Source organism: Balaenoptera physalus (assembly GCF_965194825.1).
Source record: "Balaenoptera physalus genome assembly, chromosome: X".
NCBI lineage: Eukaryota > Metazoa > Chordata > Mammalia > Artiodactyla > Balaenopteridae > Balaenoptera > Balaenoptera physalus.
In genome coordinates this window covers 105,885,610-105,904,910 of record NC_138903.1, presented here as the reverse complement: position 1 = coordinate 105,904,910, position 19,301 = coordinate 105,885,610, and the positions used below count along the sequence as shown (strand labels likewise).

Here is a 19,301-nt window from a genome sequence, read left to right as displayed (position 1 = left end):
CTATTGACAGAATCGCCAGCAGTTCCCAACGTTGAATCTGGGGACTGAACTAAGGGCTGGGGTTTTCCAGTCAAATAGAGGATTGTGGTCTAACTACCAGAAGGTCCCAACGTGGAACTGCAGAAAGCCAATTAGATTGGAAGCTCAAGGCAAAGAGAGTGGAGCTCAGAACCAAGAGGAACTTACCCACGGCCCCTGGAAATGGCGAGAAAGAGAACTCAAGGGGTTCACAAGGTATCACTCCTGTGTTTCTCATTGTCCCTGAAGCCATCAGAAGTCTCCTTCAGTCCCACTGCTGCCACCGAATCTGTTAAATAACAAAGTTCAACTGAGTAAATTTTAAACATCTTATTGGCTTTATTAAACAATTCATGAATTGGGCAGCATACCATCTACCAAATAGGAAAAAGCTCTGAGGAGCTGTACAAAATGGAAGACTTTTACAGGTAGAAGGAGGCAGAGCAAGGAAGTTATTCTAGCAAAGAGCTGGTTGTTTCAAGCAAGGTTACCTTCCTCTGGGGGACAGCAGGGGTCCATCAAGGAGATTACCTCTTTAGTGCTAACCAGGAAATTCCAGACTGACTGGTTAAGATTACATTCCTAGGAGAGGCTGAAACTGTAATTAGGTTTCGTACATATTAAGTCTCCATTTGGTGACATGGGCTTAGCACAAGCGACTCCATTTTGGGCCTTATCTCCTTTTTTTTTTAAATAAATTTATTAATTTATTTGTTTATTTTTGGCTGTGTTGGGTCTTCATTGCTGCGCACGGGCTTTCTCTGGTTGCGGCGAGCGGGGGCTACTCTTCGTTGTGGTGTGCGGGTTTCTCATTGTGGTGGCTTCTCTTGTTATGGAGCACAGGCTCTAGGAGCACAGGCTTCAGTAGTTGTGGCACGTGGGCTCAGTATTTGTGGCTCGTGGGCTCTAGAGCACAGGCTCAGTAGTTGTGGCGCACGGGCTTAGTTGTTCCACGGCATATGGGATCTTCCTGGACCAGGGCTCAAACCCATGTCTCCTGCATTGGCAGGCGGATTCTTAACCACTGCGCCACCAGGGAAGCCCCCTTATCTCCTTTTTAACATAGAATTTCCACAGTATAAAAAACTGTATGAATATGTGTCTATATATGTATATGTATACAGAAACATCTCTTAGATATATACACCAAAATAACAAGGGTTGTTTCTACGTGGTGGGAGTTTTAGATGATCTTGATTTTCTGCTTTATACCTTTCTATTATGTCTTCTGAATTTTTGTTATCACTATTCCTGCTGCCCAGGAGTAAGGTCAGCTTGATGGGCATACAACCTGTGCTATCACACAGGGTCCCATGCTTAGAAGAGCCCATGTTTGGTTTAATATTCTGCTGTCACTATTTTGAAATTCTGAGTAATTCATGAACAAGGGGCCCCACATTTTCATTTTGCACTGAGCCCTACAAATTACATTGCTGGTCCTGTCAGGAGTATAGCTTGCCTCTTCAGCTCTCATCCGGAAATGTGTTGTTCTACAAACACCACGTGAGAACTTGCTACTCTCATTTTTGTTCCTTCAAGTAGAAGGGTAACACCTCTCAACAAGGAGGCTTTTGACCTATTTTTTCCACTGTCAGCAAGACTATCAATCCTCTCCCTGAAGGGAAGGGAAAGCCTCTGAGGGCAGATTATTTTTTCTTCCCTACTAGATTTTAGTTTTACACTCTCTCCCAGCCCCTGACAGGATGGATTGCAGGTGTCCATAATAGAGTACCTACCTTCCAACATGCCAATTCTAGGAAGAGAAAAATCTGTTCTCCTGTGATCCACAATCAATCCCAGCCACTACTCTAGCATCAAATGCATATGTGTACATTTACATATGTGAATTATTAAGTCATTCTATAATGAGCCTTCATGCCTAGAGCCTTGCCAAGCAAGGTTTTCATAATATCCCTAAGTAGTTTAGCAACAACTCAGAGCAACAACTAAAGCCAATCTTCATAGCTACCAGTGAATATACCCACGCCCATATTCATGAGATTTCCTTATAGTTTATTCCCATCACCTAAGCTTTTTATTGTCAGGAAGTTTCATGTAATTCTCCACTTGGAGATTTCACTGTGCATTCCTTCCTTTGGATCTTTTATAAAAATTTTTTTTTAAACTAGCCCCCCCACCAATCCCTAAGAAATCATATTTTCAAAATGTCATAATAATAATAATAATGTCCTTAACCTCCTTTAACTCTGTGTCTGTTTCTTATTTCTAAGGTGATATCTACTCAGAGGAAGGAGGGTCACGGTCCTATAGTGACTCAACTCCCTTAAAAACAGTGGTCGTGGGAATTCCCTGGTGGTCCAGTGGTTAGGACTCTGTGCTTTCACTACTGTGGGCCCGGGTTCAATCCCTGGTTGGGGAACTAAGATCCTGCAAGCGTGGCATGGCCCCAAAACAAACAAACAAAAACCTAAAAAAAAACCAAACAAACCCAAAACAGTGGTCGTAAGATCTTGTCAAAAACTTTTGGAGGTCAATTCATATTATATCCATCAAATGTCTTATCTGCATGCTGTTTAATCCTTCAAATAAATCCACTTAGCTAGATAAGAATTATAGAAATCACCACATTTCCTCTAAGGAGTTCTTTTGGTTCAAATATCCTCTACTAGCTTTACTGACATGACATCAAACTCCCCAGTTTTTGAGTGACCTCCATTGTCCCATAACTGTCACATAAACAAAAAACTTTTAATTATGGATGTTTTCAAACACACACAAAAGTATAGAAAATGGTGCAATGAAGTTCCAGGTAGCTACTACTCAGCTTCAGCAATTACATTTGCCTATCTCAATCATCACTTTTTAATTTTGTTTCTCGATTTAGAGGAAATTTTGAGCATTAGATTCTAACTAGGAATACAGCCAAATTCATATTCTCACTTGAAATAAAGCTGTCACCCAAGTAGCAGTTATCTAGTTAAAATCAAAGAGCATCCCCATTCCCAGATTTTCCATCTCTAACCAACCTGCTTTCTAACTCCCTCTCCTCCCACCCCTGAGCTGCAACTGGCACTTGTCCCAGCTAACTGGTCTAATCCTTTCAACTACTTAAATGTAGGACAGGAGGACTTTGAGAATAGATTTGTTTAGCATACCACAGAAGAGGCAAAATTGCCCTCTGACCACTGCATCCCAGGGCAATTCCATTTCAATTCTTTAACTTCTGTAGAAGTGAACAAATAACAGCATTGGAATAAAGCTTATTTTTCAGAACTTTTGTTCAAAGCTCAGTGTAAAAGCATGCCCACGTCTATCCATGTGAAAGTGGATATTACACAAAGTAGGCAAGAAGAGCCAGGCTCAGAGGGAATAAGATGGAAGATTAAGTTATGGATCAAGGGAAAGGAAGCAATGTTTCTAGGCTCCCTCTGGGAGACTTTATCTCCTTTATCTTCCCAGCAACTTCAGGTATAATCTAATTCCCATTTTACGTATGAGGAAACTGAGGAAATTCAAACCTCAGAAGTCCTATGGCTCAAGACACCAGTTTGTTAATGTTGCAGGAGGAACTGAATCTGATCTATTTGACTCCAGAGCCATGCCTTTCTACTTAAGTCAGGAGCACTGGAAATTGGTTGGGATCCCCAGAACAATCCCTTCTGAGGCCTGAGACTGCAAACAAATGCCACTTTGTAATAAGACTTTCTCTCTTTCTCACCAGATGGTCCCCTAAATTAGTTGAAGCCTGTGGGCCTTAAATATAAAACAAGCAGATGCATCTTGATTATAATACAGCAGTTTGGTTTTAGTTGCAAGTGTTATGCTTAAAATGCAAGAATGTGATTGATTTACAGAATTTTTTTTAAAGGATAGGGGGGTTTTTTGTGCTCGGTCAGCCCAGCTCCTGAATGCCTGGCTGCTCTCCAAAACAGACAGAACTACACCTAGGCAGGCCATCAAAAGTAAGGGTTCTATTTCTCTGGGACAGCCCTGAGCAACAGGACCTTCGCCCAATCCATACTGCTGATGCTGCCTCTATGAGACCCACCGGAAGCAGTTCTTGCTCTTCCTCCCTTAGCCAGACTAGGCAAGAGGTATTTCCTCAAGAAGTCCCCAGCTTGCTGGAAAAATATCCACCCAGCTCCTTCTTTGCCATTGGCATTTACCCTAGCCTGCCTGGATCTAGAAGCTGATCCCTCTGGACTAGAGATCTTGCCTCTTCTTCTTCAATGAGTTGAGGGGACAGGAGGCAGCTTTAAAACTTGCTTCTCTTTTACTCACACTTGGTATGCCTGTTTCGTCTGTACGTAAAGACTCCACTCACCTACAGCTATGAAAAACCCCACTCTAACTTTGGAACTGAGAAATCATTCTTTATTCAGACACATGCTTCCTCCACAAAGCATAGCAGCTGGGTGGATTGGAGGCAGCAGTGAGGGTGCAGGATCCAGGAGGGATGGGGAAGAAAGCAATTCTGAAAGGGAGTGAGGAGCAGTCTCAGGGAAGGGAGATGTCATCAGAGGGTTAAGCAGGCAGCAGGAAGGAAGAGGAATTCACTATTGAGGAGAAATGGAGACGGGACTAAGTACCAAGCACTATGCTAGATGCTTCACATATACCAAGTGAGGAGGGACTGGAAATGGAGAGAAATTTATGAATGCTATTAAACTAGTGCAGGCAAGAAGTAATTAGGGACTTAAGAGAGTGGTGGCAGTTTGAATGGGAAAGAGAGGATAGAAGCAGGATTCACTGTGAAGTGAGGCTCGGCCTGACTTAGCAATTGATTGGGTGTAGAGGTCAGGGAGAAGGAAGAAACCAAGAGCTTTGGTTTTCATAATAAGTGACTGGGAAGATACGAGGAAATGATTGTCAGGAGATGGATGTAGACAAGGTTAATCAATTCAGTTTGGGGCCTATTTAAGCTTTTAAAATTTTTATGCAAATTTCAAAACATAGAGGAAAAGAGAGAATAGGATATTGAAGTCCCATATACCCACTACCTAGCTCAACAATTATCAACTCACAGCCAATCAATACCCTTACTTATTCCTTCTCTCCCCAACGGGATTATTTTGAAGTAAATCCCGGACATCACATGATATTATCCATAAACACTTCAGTATGTATTTCTGAAAGATATTCCTAACATAGCCGCATATAATTATCTCACCTAAAAAGGTAATATTAAGCCTTTAATGTCATCAAATACTTAATGTCATCAGTAATTATTCAAACTTCCTCAATCGGCCCCTTGTTTGTTTGATTTATATAGTTGATTGGTTAAAACCAGGATCCACATAAGCAGACCCATTGAATGTAAGATTCTGTCTGAAACAGCCATATGGAGATATCAAGCAGGCAACTGAAATTTTGGGTCCAAAATTCAAGAGGTAGAGGCCAGAAATACAGATGTGGAAATCATCTTCCCAGAGGGAATCGTTGAAGCTATTTGAATAGATGAAGCTATTGAATAGATATTAAAGGGGAAGAATATAACAATAAAAATGGCCCAAGGATAGAACCCTGGGGAACAACTACATTTTGAAGAGAAGAAAGAGACTGAGGATGGGGACGAGGAGGGATTAGTCTGGGAAAGAAACAAGAAGCTGAAAAGTTGAAAAAGAAAACAAGATAGTGTTGTCCCTGGAACCAAGAAATGAAAATGTTGCACAGAGGGAGGACCACACAATTTTCCTCACTCAGTGTTTTCCCTCAAAAGAGCCTTGTACTAGGACTCAGTCCCTACTCTACTGTGTGACTTTCTAGCTGTGTTACAAGTTGAGCAAGTCACCTCCCTAAGCCCAAGATTCTTCACATTTAAAAACAGATAGGACCAGTCCTTCTGATTAACAGGCTGCTATGAGGATCAAATGAGAATGGAATCATGTGAAGAAGGCCTTTGTTAACTGCAAAGCACTGGACAAATAGGAGAGGCTGTTCGTTCAATACATCCTTATTGTTATTTTTATTAATTATGTGAAAATATAACTGCTGAGTGGAGGATTTAAAGTTTTTAATATTGGGAAATCCTGAATTTGAAAGGCCATAATTCTTCAAGAGTCTCATTAGATATAATAGCTGGCTCTTAGGAGCATCTACTGTGTGCTGGACACCGTTCTAAATCCTCCACATACCTTAACTCATTTGATCCTCAAAAAAAAATCTTATGAGATAGGTACTATTATTAACCTTGTTTTACAGATGAGGAAGCTAAGGCTGAGAGAAGTGACCTAACTTGCCCTAGGTCACACAACTAGGAAAGTAGCTGAGCCAGAGCTTAAGCCAAGTCTTTCCTATGCCAGAGCCTGACTTCTTAATCACTACACCAAACTTCCTCTTAAAAATATGCCTTGGAAAATTAGAAGATCACCACATTGCAACCCTAATGAATTATGGATCTAGGCATCAATGGCAGCTATCATCACAAAGACAACCAGACACTTCCCTGGTGGCGCAGTGGTTAAGATTCCACCTGCCAATGCAGGAGACATGGGTTCGAGCCCTGGTCCAGAAGATCCCACATGCCGCGGAGCAACTAAGCCTGTGCGCCACAACTACTGAGCCTGTGCTCTAGAGCCCATGAGCCACAACTACTGAGCCCACGTGCCACAACTACTGAAGCCTGCGCACCTAGAGCCCATGCACCACAACAAAGAGCAGCCCCTGCTCGCCGCAACTAGAAGCCCTTGCGCAGCAATGAAGACCCAATGCAGCCAAAAATAAACAAAACAAAATAAATAAAACATTAAAAAAAAAGACAACCAGACATAATGTTCCTGAAGGAAGCACACGCCACCACCTATGAAGTAGCTTTGCACCCCCTCCCTCCCCCCCAAAAAATTGAACCTGAATCAAACAAAGCTTTTAGATTAGGGTTATGGTTGCCAGATGAATTTCAGGATGCCCAGTTAAAACTGAATTTCAGATAAACAACAAATAATATTTTTAGTGTAAGCATGTCCCATGCAATATTTAGTATGTCCCATAAGCTAAATTTGGGACACAGTTATACTAAAAAAGTATTCATTGTTTATCTGAAATTCAATTTTAACTGGGAACTCTGTATTTCTATTTGCTAAATCTGGCAACCCTACTTTAGATCCAACTACCCATTTATAAGGAACACAAATGGCAGAGAAACACATTAAAGGAACCAGAATGAGGCTATCTGCACCAGACTGTGGGTAAATGTACAAGACAAACAACCAGACTTCTTTAACAAAGAAATGTCAAGGGGGAGAGAGAAAGAGAAAAAGAGAAACATATAGACTAAAGAGACTTAAAAGACACAAAACTCGATCACTATGTGTAGACTATTTAGATTCTGCTTCAGATTATTAAAATACCATGACACTTGTGATATTATTGGTAATTTGAACACTGTCAAGTAATTCCATTAGTATATTAAGGAATTATTCATTTTTTAGTTTTCTAGTGGTATTGTGGGGTTTTTTAAGAAGCCCTTATCTCTTATACATTTTGAAATGTTTATGGATGAAATGACATGTCCCAGAAGTGCTTCACAATAATATGGAAGGGAGGGAAGTGGAAAGAGTATAGATGTAATAAGATTGGCTTTGAATTGAGGATGTTGAAGCTTCCTTAAAAAGTACACGTGATTTCATTATACTTTTCTATTTTGATATATGTTTGAAGTTCTCCATAATAAAAAAAGGCTTTTGAAAAAAACAATACCTAACACAGAGCCTGACCTACTGTAAACACTTAATACATATTTGTTGGCAGGCAAATGGGTTTGTTAATTTTAAAAAAGGAAAGCTTCCAGATGGTCATCAAATGGAAGAACATTTTAAAATGAGATTGCAAGCATGAATATGCCTGAAAACACAAATGAGATTCATTTAGGGACCAAACTATACTCAAATGGAAACAATAATGAATTTGCTCAGACAAGGGAATTTGTTTATTAAAGATGAACAGTTGTGAAATTCTGGGCAGAAGAGGTACATATATTATAGCTATTAATTTTGGTAAACACAGAAGACATTTTTAACCCTTCAAAAAGATGTTATGCAGAAAACAATCCACCTTAGATTTTCTTCAATATTTATTATTCCACTGAACTGTTGTAGAAAGTCATGTTAATTTCCCAAAGGCCTTTGGACAGATTTCGAAAATTTGAATGTTCAAATGCAAGTGATCGCCAATTACTAAAAATTAATGACTTCTCATGCTGAATAATGCACTTGGCAGGAGGACTTTACCAAAAATGCAGTGTTGTCAGTTTTTAATGCAATCTTGCCTTATCTGCTGGGTACATGAAGGCAACCAAATTCAAAAGCAACCCTCACCCCCCCACACACAAGGAGGAGGTTAGTGTGTTTACTGAAGTGTTTAGTACAGGTGAGGTAAGCTGTTTATTTTATGCTTAATATTACACTATATGGATGCACCATAATTAATTCAACCATTCTCTTATTGATGGATATTTCCCACTATTATCAACAACAATGCATTTGACCTTATACATTTAGCCTTACATTCTGGTGCTTTAATTTCTGGGGGAGAGATGACAAGAAATGGGTTAGCTGGGCCAAAGAATATTTATAAATATTTTTAATTTTAGCAGAAACTAATTGCATGTATTTTTAAAATTAGGGCTACGATGTGGAATGGCGTTTTAAAAATGAATCACCTAACTACAAATCAACCATCTCACTAACCTCACTTCAAATGCAAAGTATGTTTAAGCTCTGCTTTAAGTAGAGAACTGGGTTCTTAGACAATCTCTCATTGACAGCACTTTTGCTGTTGAAAATTCCATGGTTTATTCTGTTTCAGAGCATCTTGTATCAGTACTTCCAGTTTGGTATTCCTTCCTGTACTAGAAGGAAGCAGCATGTTAAACTGACTCCTTGCCACTGTCTCTGAATTCTGACTGCCATTTCTGTCTTTCCTTGGTCCCTTTTCGCAAGGAGAGACTGGCTGTCTGCACTCTTTAAAAGGTATTTTTATTGGTATCTTTTCCTCTTATTCTTTTCGTCCCTCTAATTTTAAAGATCTTTTTATTTGCTGTTCTTCAAATTCAAAAATAACAAATGCTTGTTATAACCACTGAAACAATGCAATAGGAGGATGTATAAACACAAAGCTAATCATCCACACCTCGACCTCCTGATGTGATCAATATTAACAGCCTGCTGAGCAGCCTTCCACAACTCCCCTTGCTCATACAAACAGATCAAACATATGTGCACATATGTAAAATTCTGTTTGTTTTCACCAAAGTATAATCATACTATACACATTATTCTGCAACTTGTTTCACTTAACTATATATATATATATATATATATATATACATATATACACATATATTTATATATAATATGTGACAATAGACAATATATGTTATTTAAGAAAATATAGTGGAGATACTCTGCAGTCATAAGTTCTTTTCCAGTTCTAGAATTCATTTTTGTATTCCTTTGGAGAACATACCACCATGTATTTGTAATGAATTGTTTAATGTCTTTCTTCCCTGCTAGACTGAGAGCTCCTTGAAGGCAGGGGGCTAATTTTGTTCACCACTATATCTCCAGAATTTAGGGTAGTGCTGCCAGGACAGTAATTGCCTAAAATCTATTTGTTCATTGTTTCAGTGCTTCTCGAAACCTTCAGTCTACTTAAACTGGGTCATTGCCAATACTCAAATGTACGTGTCTTTAGGAACTCAGGCCTGAGTAAATCACCACTCAAAGTTATTTAGATGGAAACTGGTGACAGTACATTTTAAAAATTTGTAAGACTTTGTGCTTTTTAGCAAAAAACCCTTTCTGCCACAAAAATGAATTTTAAAGGACAGATCACATGTTTAGCGGAAAGAGAGCTCTACACTTATAATTAGAGCTGAATTCTAGTCCCACCTCTGCCATTAATTAGTGTGGCCTTTATAAAGTTCCTTATCCTTTCTGGTCCTGGTTCCTCATCTGTTGCTCTAACATTCATTAATTCCACAAATATGTACTGTCCCCTGCGTGCGGCACTAGGTTAAATGCTAGTGATACAGGGGTGAGTAATATAACAGCTAACAGTTAACGGATGCTTACTGTATGCTTGGTCTTTTGCTAATGGAGTCAAAGGCACTATCTCATTTAATCTTTCATGATAGCACTACCGTGATACTTTCTGTACTTTACAAAGGAGGGAACTGAGGCATAGCGAGGTGAAGTAACTTTCCCAGCATACCAAAGGACGCGGTGAAGACAGGATTGGAAACCGGACAGTGGGGCTTCAGATGCCGTTCCAATAACCTTAGCGATCGTTGCCCTCATAATTCAACGACTATTGGCCTGCATTTAATCCCAGCCCAGTACTGGGTGGAGCGCCCTCTTGTCAATGGGAGGGTGCAGTGCCTCAGGTGCTTGTCAGAGAAACCATTGAGAGACCTGACACGACCTCAGTCAGGTGGAACACTCTACCTCACTCTCGCAGTTTCCACAACCGGAAAATGAAGCGGTGGGACTTATCAGCGGGTCGTACGCACGCACGCCTCTGTGGGCTTCCCATTGGGTACGGGTGAGCGTGCGGGTCACGCCAGCAGGACGCGCTTCTCTGAACTCGGCACGGGGCGGCGAGAAAGGGCGCGCGGCGTGCGCGCGGGCCCTTCCGACGTCGGCGCGGGTGGGCGGCTCCGCCTGGACTAGGGCTCCTTTGCCCCGCCCCGCTGCCCGCGCCGTTGTGGCGTCTACTTCCGGGCCCTCACCACCTTTAGTGAAACCAACGAGAAGAAACCGCCTGCATCTAGAGCAGCCCGACCAGGAACGTAACCGAGCGGCGCGCGAACGTGAGAGGAAAGCCGTGCGCGGCTGCGCTTTCCCGCCCTTGAGCTGCTCTAGACGCGGGTGAGTGCTGGGGCATCGGCCCGCACCTGGAGCTGCCCGCGGAGCAGCCCCCGGAGCGGCCCGACCCCGCCCCCCTCCGGGGAAGGCTTGGGCCCTGGCCCACTCCCAGCATGCTCCACGCGGTGTGTCCGGGCAGGTGCAGTGTGAGGAACAGTGAGGGGGGTAGATAGAGCGCCGGCTTCCTAGAGGCGCTCCCTCGGCCCCTCATTGGGGTGTTGAGATGACCATGTTCTCTCCCTCACTTTTGTTCTCCTCCCTTTTCCATACTCCACCCCAACCGCCTTCATCTAAAAGGATTCATCTCAAAAACCACTCTGGTCGTTTCTGCCTCGTTTGTGCTCGTGTGCGGTTTTAAGTTTCCCTTGCCTCTGCACCAAATATCCTATCATGTGCATCTCTAGATGCTACTCCTTAGAAAAATTTGTGCAAATGATTCATAAGTAGTATCCCCATCAGGAAGAATTCTGACATACATATATCATTATCAATCTAAGAGACACTAGTGAATTATTATATAATGGCCAGACATATTGAAAATTGTGTAATATGAAATACCAAAATCCTATATAAAATAATTCATTTTGGAGTGCATCTGACAATTCTAAAACAAGCAGAGCTTGTTTCCTGTGAATTTTCTTTTCCTTATTAGAGCTGTGTTTGTTGACCAAGTTCTGTGAGTGACACAGGAAAGCTGTCCTGCCTCTTTCCCACCCGACTCCCCACCCTCCTTAGGAATTACATCTGTCAAGTTGTTCCACACGTCCTTCTAAGGTAATGGAGGTCAAAGTCCATTTCCTCTAGAAGAAAACCAAGGGATGGTTTCCTTGTAGCAGTACGGTGATGCTGGATGCAAAATATCAATTATGGTTAACAGATCCTACATGTTTTTCCATTTGTAGGAAAACAAGGTTATTCAGTAACTTTTTATTAAATTCTCAATAATATGGGTGGAAGCACTGTTGAGATCTTTATTCTGTAATAGAAAAACCATTAAACTGATGCCAGGATATCTGATTTCTAGTTCAGTTCTATTGCTGACTGTGACTTTGGGTCAGTTACCTAACCTCTGTGGACCCTGTTTCCCTATCTGTAAAATGAGAAAAGTGACAGTAGATAGCTTCTAAGGCCACTTTCAACTTTAAGAAACAAAGGGAAAATCTAAGTAGCTCAGTAGAACATTCCTTGTGGAGATAGAAGGGAGATTGGGAAAATCTCAACAGTTGTATTTAATGTTGGGTTTTCTTTTAATTTCTAATTGAAATAAAAGTGTAGACTTTTCCCTTTTTACTTCCCCAAAGAATAAGAAAATGCCTTTGGAGGAAATAAAAATGTTCATTAATAGTCCCCAGATATGCCTATATTGACTCAGTTCTCATCCAAATAATTTAGCTATTTTCATTATGGGCTTTTATTATTATACATCAGTTAGTTGAGGTACTGTATTGGAAACCATTTAGTCTTAGGAACAAAAGGGTAAATATTAACATATATGGTATCAATTCCAAGATGTACTCAAAACACCTAAGGACAGCAGCCATCAGTTAAATAAAGCACTAGGTTGAGAACAGAGGCCAGCACAGATACCATTGGTGATTTACCAATTGTAGGTGGTTTTATCTCTTCAATTTAAGGTTTTGTTGTAAAAGTCCATTTATATCCGCAGAGGTATTTAAATAATATAATGCAAGCTTGTGAAATGAAATTCCTTTAAAGCGAATGATGGACAGACAACCTCTGTAATATCAGTTTCTGGGGTTAGTGCTTTGGTTTAGTACTTGGTTAATTAAATCCCTATAGATGAAGTGCAAAAATAGCCTCCCAGAAAATTCTACGGCGACGAGGTGTTGCTGCCAAGTTCCACTTTGTACCAAACAGTAATCAGGTATCGTTGGAAGCAAAAAATTCTTAAGACTCTCTTGTGCTACTTGCACTGACTCGATTTCAAGCTTGGGAGCCTTTTTTTTTTTTAACATTAAGAGCAAAATGTAAGTATAGGGGGAATATCAAATCAAATCACTAGACTAATCCTTTTCTATTAAGTATCCTAAGTATCTTTTTCTTCTTTATAGGAAAAATGCTTTCTGAAAGCAGTTCATTTTTGAAGGGTGTAATGCTTGGAAGCATTTTCTGTGCCTTGATCACTATGCTAGGACACATTAGGATTGGTCATGGAAATAGAATGCACCACCATGAGCATCATCACCTACAAGCTCCTAATAAAGAAGATATCTTGAAAATTTCAGAGGATGAACGCATGGAGCTCAGTAAGAGCTTTCGAGTATACTGTATCATCCTTGTCAAACCCAAAGATGTGAGTCTCTGGGCTGCAGTGAAGGAAACTTGGACCAAACACTGTGACAAAGCAGAGTTCTTCAGTTCTGAAAATGTTAAAGTGTTTGAGTCAATTAGCATGGAAACAAATGACATGTGGTTAATGATGAGAAAAGCTTACAAATACGCCTTTGATAAATATAGAGACCAATACAACTGGTTCTTCCTTGCACGCCCCACTACGTTTGCTATTATTGAAAACTTAAAGTACTTTTTGTTAAAAAAGGATCCATCACAACCTTTCTATCTAGGCCACACTATAAAATCTGGAGACCTCGAGTATGTGAGTATGGAAGGAGGAATTGTCTTAAGCGTAGAATCAATGAAAAGACTTAACAGCCTTCTCAGTATTCCTGAAAAGTGTCCTGAACAGGGAGGGATGATTTGGAAGATATCTGAAGATAAGCAGCTAGCAGTCTGCCTGAAATATGCTGGAGTATTTGCAGAAAATGCAGAAGATGCGGAAGGAAAAGATGTATTTAACACCAAGTCTGTTGGGCTTTTTATTAAAGAGGCAATGACTAATCACCCCAACCAGGTAGTAGAAGGATGTTGTTCAGACATGGCTGTTACTTTTAATGGACTGACGCCTAATCAGATGCACGTAATGATGTACGGGGTATACCGCCTTAGGGCATTTGGGCATATTTTCAATGATGCATTGGTATTCCTACCTCCAAATGGTTCTGATAATGACTGAGAAGTGAAACAAGAGCATGTATATGATCACCGTATAGGACATGTGGTGGTGTTATTTGTAGTAACAACTGCATATCCAACACAGCAGTATGTTTCTTTTCTTTTTTTTTTCTTTTTCAGTTTGGTGGCACTGGTTTATTCGCACATTGAAGTTTAGTAATACATTTTAAAATAGGGTGGGGTTTTTTCCTTAAAACACATACGAAAATTTCAACTGTGTTGGAAAGAAATGTTTTAAGAATAATAATTTTACAAATAAAGGATATATTTATAAATAATATATTTATGTGATAAATTCTAAATTATGAACATTAAAAATCTGTGTGGCACATGTTTTCGCTGATTGGTTAAAAAATTTAACATGTCTTTTTAGCATTCTAAGATACGCAAATGAAATCTCTAGTTGTGAATTTGTGATTAAAACTTTTAGCTATGTGTTTCTGTTCCTTCTAATGTTGGTTTATGTTCTAAGCCTTCGCAAGTGCCAATGGATTTGCTTTCTCAAAATACACAACCAAGCAATAAAGGGAATGTTCCCAACCACTGTTAAAGTGAAAGTTGAAATCTATCCCTGAGAGAAAAAGTGAAAATTACTTATAAAGGTTAATAATTTTCCTGGGAGCTAATTTAGTGGCATCCCTCAGCATACACAATTTCACTGTAACCCTCTGTACTTCTCTATGCAGATATTGAAGTTGGAGTGGTGACTATAAAGAATGTAATGTCATTTAACTGTATTGTTTCCCAGTTAATCAAGCTCTCAGCTGTGGCTTGGATAAAAATATATCAGTTGAGATTTATTTACTCCTGCAGAGCAAACTAGTTCTGTGGAAGTCTTCTTTGAAGAACTCCTTTCGGAAGTCTGGCAGTTTCACTTACTTGAATTGAGTCTGTCCTGGCTTTTGTTTACCTGTTCAAATTTTGAGATTTTTCCCATGTTCATGATTGCACCGTATCCAACGGTTTTTGGTGTGGAGGCCTTAACCTCACCATTCACCTTGGATTACTATGCCATTTGCCTGATTTCAGTGGCTACCCAAAAGCTTTATGGATGGTGGATACAACAGCTTCTGTGTTTATAAACGTGTGAAATACTTGGAGCTGACTTGTCCTAAAATCGGGCCTGCACATGCCATATTAAGACAGATCCATAAGCCCCCATAGGGTGTGAAACCGTGACATTTTAGAGGTTAATTTTTCCTGTAACTGGCCTCATGATGTTAATGGTCTCCCACAGCTTTTGCAAGCCAGAAAGAGAATTTCCTCAAGAGGGCCTCGGGCTTCAAATTATTGATCATCAGAGTAATGTGTAAAACCCTTTGTTTTAATTTATAGATTTTCCTCACTGGGGCTCTTGATTAAAATGAAAGGTTATTAATTTTGAAAAATAATAAAACCCTTTTATCAAGCACCCAAATATGTGGTCTCAGATGTAATTACTACAAACCAAATCATATTCAGTGTGAGTGCAATGATAAACAGTATCTCACTGAGTGTGACACCCAGTTTACAAGTGTCACATTGCCCCCAACACCAGTATCTTAAAACTTTTTCTACTGTATTTATCGCCTTCAATTACATTAGTGTATCGAGGTATAGTTGTAATAAATATATCAGAAAATGCATTCCATTGTTTGATTTCCTAGTGGGTACTAAAGTAACAATTGCTTTTTAAACCAAATTGATGCTCTTGATTGTATTTTTATACATAGTATTCCTTTATAAAATGTTAGTTGTCTTAAATAATATGCTGTCTCCTTGAACTTATTTGTACCTAGTCTTGTAGATAAAATTGGAATCAGTAACACAGAAAACTGTGCTACAGAAGTCATGGTTGCAGATTTGATCATCATGCATTCAACAGCCAAAAACTATAACCCTAACTCCACTCTGTTATTGGGAAGAGAGTTGGGACGAATGGAGGTCTGATGGGAATTGATCATGATTGTGAATATATTTTACATATGGCTGGGTAATACCTACTATATTGGACAACACAGGTCTAACCAGTTCTGGAAGTGTGAGGCCCACTGGCTGAGATGTGAATGAGAGAAAACTTCAAGTTTCTTCTCAAAGTTATATTTATCTTTCTGGTTTTCTTGAATGCAGTGGAAACTGCAACCTGACTTTCAGCAGGCCCCAGGCCATCTCCTTGTACAAGTTCAATCACTAGACCTTCTTTCTCAAAACATTGGATTTGGAGCAAAATATAGATTAGACCCCTTGGCTTTTTTTTTTTATGTAGCTAAAAAACTGCTTGTGTATCAAATCTGATTTATAATGCCCAGATTCAGGGAACACCTATATTAGAAAAGTTACTGAAAGCACAGAGTTTAGTAATGGTGTACCACTAATTTTCCACTCGGTTAAAATATTGTGTTCCTTTTAGTGCTAGATGACTTGGATTGATGTATTCAGTGCATGTCTGAGTGTTTATGTGAAGAGCCTGTTTGTAAAAGTTTAGCTTTCTTTTGGCATTCAAAGAAATTCAGGGAAGGTTTTGCCAACCTTCCCACCAAGGAGTCCCCCAAAGTCTAATGAAAAAACAATCACTCAATTCCAATATCATCAAAGATAAAATACTATAAAGTATTCAAAGGGTAATGGGGGAAATGACTTCTTTAGAAAGTATGAAATGATGGTGTATGTCTGGGGTCTCTAGCATAATAGAAAGAAAAGTCCACTTTTATTAGTGTGGAATCTATACACTATACTACTCCTTGTATATACTGAGTATCTATGAGTTTAACACTAGACCTGGTATTTTGTGGAAAGCAAAAAGAGCCCAAACACATGATTCATACAGGGAGTCAAATAATCATTTCATGTAAGCTTTGCACGAGCAATAAAACAAGCCATTGTTTGTTTACTATTAGAATATGGTGGTCCTCTTTGCCTTAAAAGTCCTCAATTTGTATTTCTCTTAACCCATATAATTCCCATTTCTTTGGTAGTTTTCACTGACCATGCAAGAATGGCCACACTGGTTTTGCCATTGCTTTGGCAATTTAGTGAAAGCCCTGGCAGGAAGAGCAGGGCCTAAAAATAAGACTCAGATTTTCTATGAATGGATGGATGGATGGGAGTGAGGACGGATGCCATTAATTATGTGACAGGCTTGTGTTTGTTTGGAAAAAAGTAAGAAATGCTTCTAATGAGTGACTGATAAGAGACATCCACAAAGGTACTCAAAGTGCTGAATAAATGGGGATGTTCTAACAGTCAAAACACCAGCCCCATACCATCTGAGGTGAAAAGGGGGAAAGTGGTCCTAACTTGATGAAGACTTTATTTTTTTAATTAATTTTTACTGGAGTATAGTTGATTACAATGTTGTGTTAGTTTCAGATGTACAGCGAAGCGAATCACTTATACATATACATATATCCACTCTCTTTTAGATTCTTTTCCCATATAGGCCATTACAGAGTATTGAGTAGAGTTTCCTGTGCTATACAGTAAGTCCTTATTAGTTATCTATTTTATATATAGTAGTGTGTATATGTCCATCCCAATCTCCCAACTTATCCCTCCCCCCAATGGAAGACTTTAAATACTGGCACTGAGAATCTTCTTTTCCATATTTACCACGCTAAGGTATTCACCTCCAGAAGGAAGCTTCAGGGAATACTGCCTGTTCTCCATCCCAATGCCATCCAATAGAAATATAATGTGAGCCGCATGTGTAGTTTAAAATTTTCTAGTAGCCACATTAAAAAAGACAGAGGTGAAATTACTTTTAGTATTATATTTTATTTAACCCAATATATCCAAAATATTGTCATTTCAACATGTAATCAACAGAAAAAATGAGATAGTTTACATTCTTTTTTTTATTAAGTCTTCAAAATCCAGTGTGTATTTTACAGTTACAGCACAGATCTAACCAATTCCAGAAGTGTGAGACAACACCCCACCCCGGGGCTGTCGTGTGAATGGGAGAAAACTTGAAGTTTCTTCTAAAAGGCCTGTTTATTTTTCTGGTTGTCTTGAAGGCTACGGAAATTGCAACCTGACTTTTAGCAGGCCCCAGGCCATCTCCTTGCATGAGTTCCATCACTGGGTCTTCCTTCTCAAAATTAAGTCATTGGATCCTCCTTCTCAAAATTAACTCATTAGATCTGGAGTAAAATATCGATTAGACCCCTCAGCCTTTTTCCTTAGATTATAATTGAACCAAATTGCTCCTGTCAATTTTAATATTCACTAATCCTTTTCCTGACCTATCTTTTGGATGTATTGATAGTCACAAAGCAGCTGCTAGTTCTGCCTTTGCACTTACACTCTATACCCTCATCTCCCCCACTTAACCAACCCTCCCTCTTGTATCCTTTTCGTTAAAAATCCAGGAAAGGCTTCTAAATGGCATAACCTTTAAATGGTCACAAATCACCTAGCTTGAAGGTGAGAGAAAAAGTTCCGACCTCAGGACTAAGTTCAATTTCAAAAGATTCTCCCAGAATACCCTGCTGATGAAGAGGGAAACAGAACATTCCTTAGAAGCACACTGCAAGCAACCCAGTCTTACTGCATTCTAATCCTACCCATATTTTCCCACTGTGGAATAGAGGCTTGGCCAACTTACACTTCTCTCCAATAGCCCATAAACAAAGATGGTGATACAACTGTGGGCCGAGATTAACATTTTATGAAACGTGAGGGGAGATTTTCTGCAAAACAGGCTTTGCGGGAGGGAGGGAGGGAGGTTTAGGCAAATTCTGAGTGTAAATTCTTTATACGTGAAGTATGAATGGAAGGTAGAAAAAGTCTCTTCTAGCATGTAATCTCTTTGTCAAAGAATATTTCTCTTGACTGTTTTAACACTTTACCACTCAAGTATTTTTACAAAAGTTCTGAATTAATTCCAAGTGTTTTATGTATTTTTTCATATTTACATACCATCTTGCCCTGAAGTTCTTGCTATTTTATTCAACCGTGGTTAAATTTTAGAAAAATTCCAGCTTGTTCTAAAAACTGTTTACTTGCATATCAGTGATACTTAGCTTTATTATCAATAAATTAAAAGCTTAATTTTGAAATTTTGGTGCATTTTCAGGTGGCCTCTCATCTTCCTGAAGGTTGGTACTTATTTGCTAAAGGCCTTACAGATGTTGAGATACTTAGCTTTTAATGCATTTGTATAAGCACATTTATAGATTTCAGAAAAATTGTCTAGAATTATCCTACTTTTAATGGTGAGAAAAGGATGCTGTGTTTAAATTTTATTTTAATACTAAAATATTAGATTTTTTAAAATAAAAAATATATGATAATGTAAAAAAAAAAAAAAAAAAACAACAGGCTTTGCAATCAGGGACACTTAGGTTCAAATCCCAACTCTGCCATTTATTAGCAATGTATCTTCAGGAAAGTTATATAACCCTTCTGGAGCCTTAGCTTCCTCACTTATCAAATGAGAATTAAAAT

The 19,301-nt window shown here is 39.3% G+C and overlaps 1 protein-coding gene and 1 long non-coding RNA gene across 3 annotated transcripts in view; one reads left to right on the top strand and one right to left on the bottom strand.

Moving 5' to 3' along the window:
- LOC309652820 overlaps positions 1-10,393 on the bottom strand; it is a 369,034-nt gene extending 358,641 nt beyond the window's left edge. For both annotated transcript variants that reach the window (XR_014258893.1, XR_014258894.1), the window contains exon 1: positions 187-10,393. This is a non-coding gene — a long non-coding RNA (uncharacterized lncRNA). The remainder of the gene's footprint in view (positions 1-186) is intronic.
- A 293-nt stretch (positions 10,394-10,686) lies between these two features.
- C1GALT1C1 (C1GALT1 specific chaperone 1) lies at positions 10,687-17,755 on the top strand. The gene is made up of 2 exons (XM_082446844.1): positions 10,687-10,844; positions 12,914-17,755. Exon 2 carries the CDS (start codon positions 12,919-12,921, stop codon positions 13,873-13,875), a length of 957 nt encoding a protein of 318 aa, XP_082302970.1. The 5' UTR covers positions 10,687-10,844; positions 12,914-12,918; the 3' UTR covers positions 13,876-17,755.
- The last annotated feature ends 1,546 nt before the right edge of the window (positions 17,756-19,301 follow it).

Coding starts and splice junctions, on each gene's coding strand:
- C1GALT1C1 (XM_082446844.1), top strand. CDS start 12,919: ATGCTTTCTGAAAGCAGTTCATTTTTGAAGGGTGTAATGCTTGGAAGC.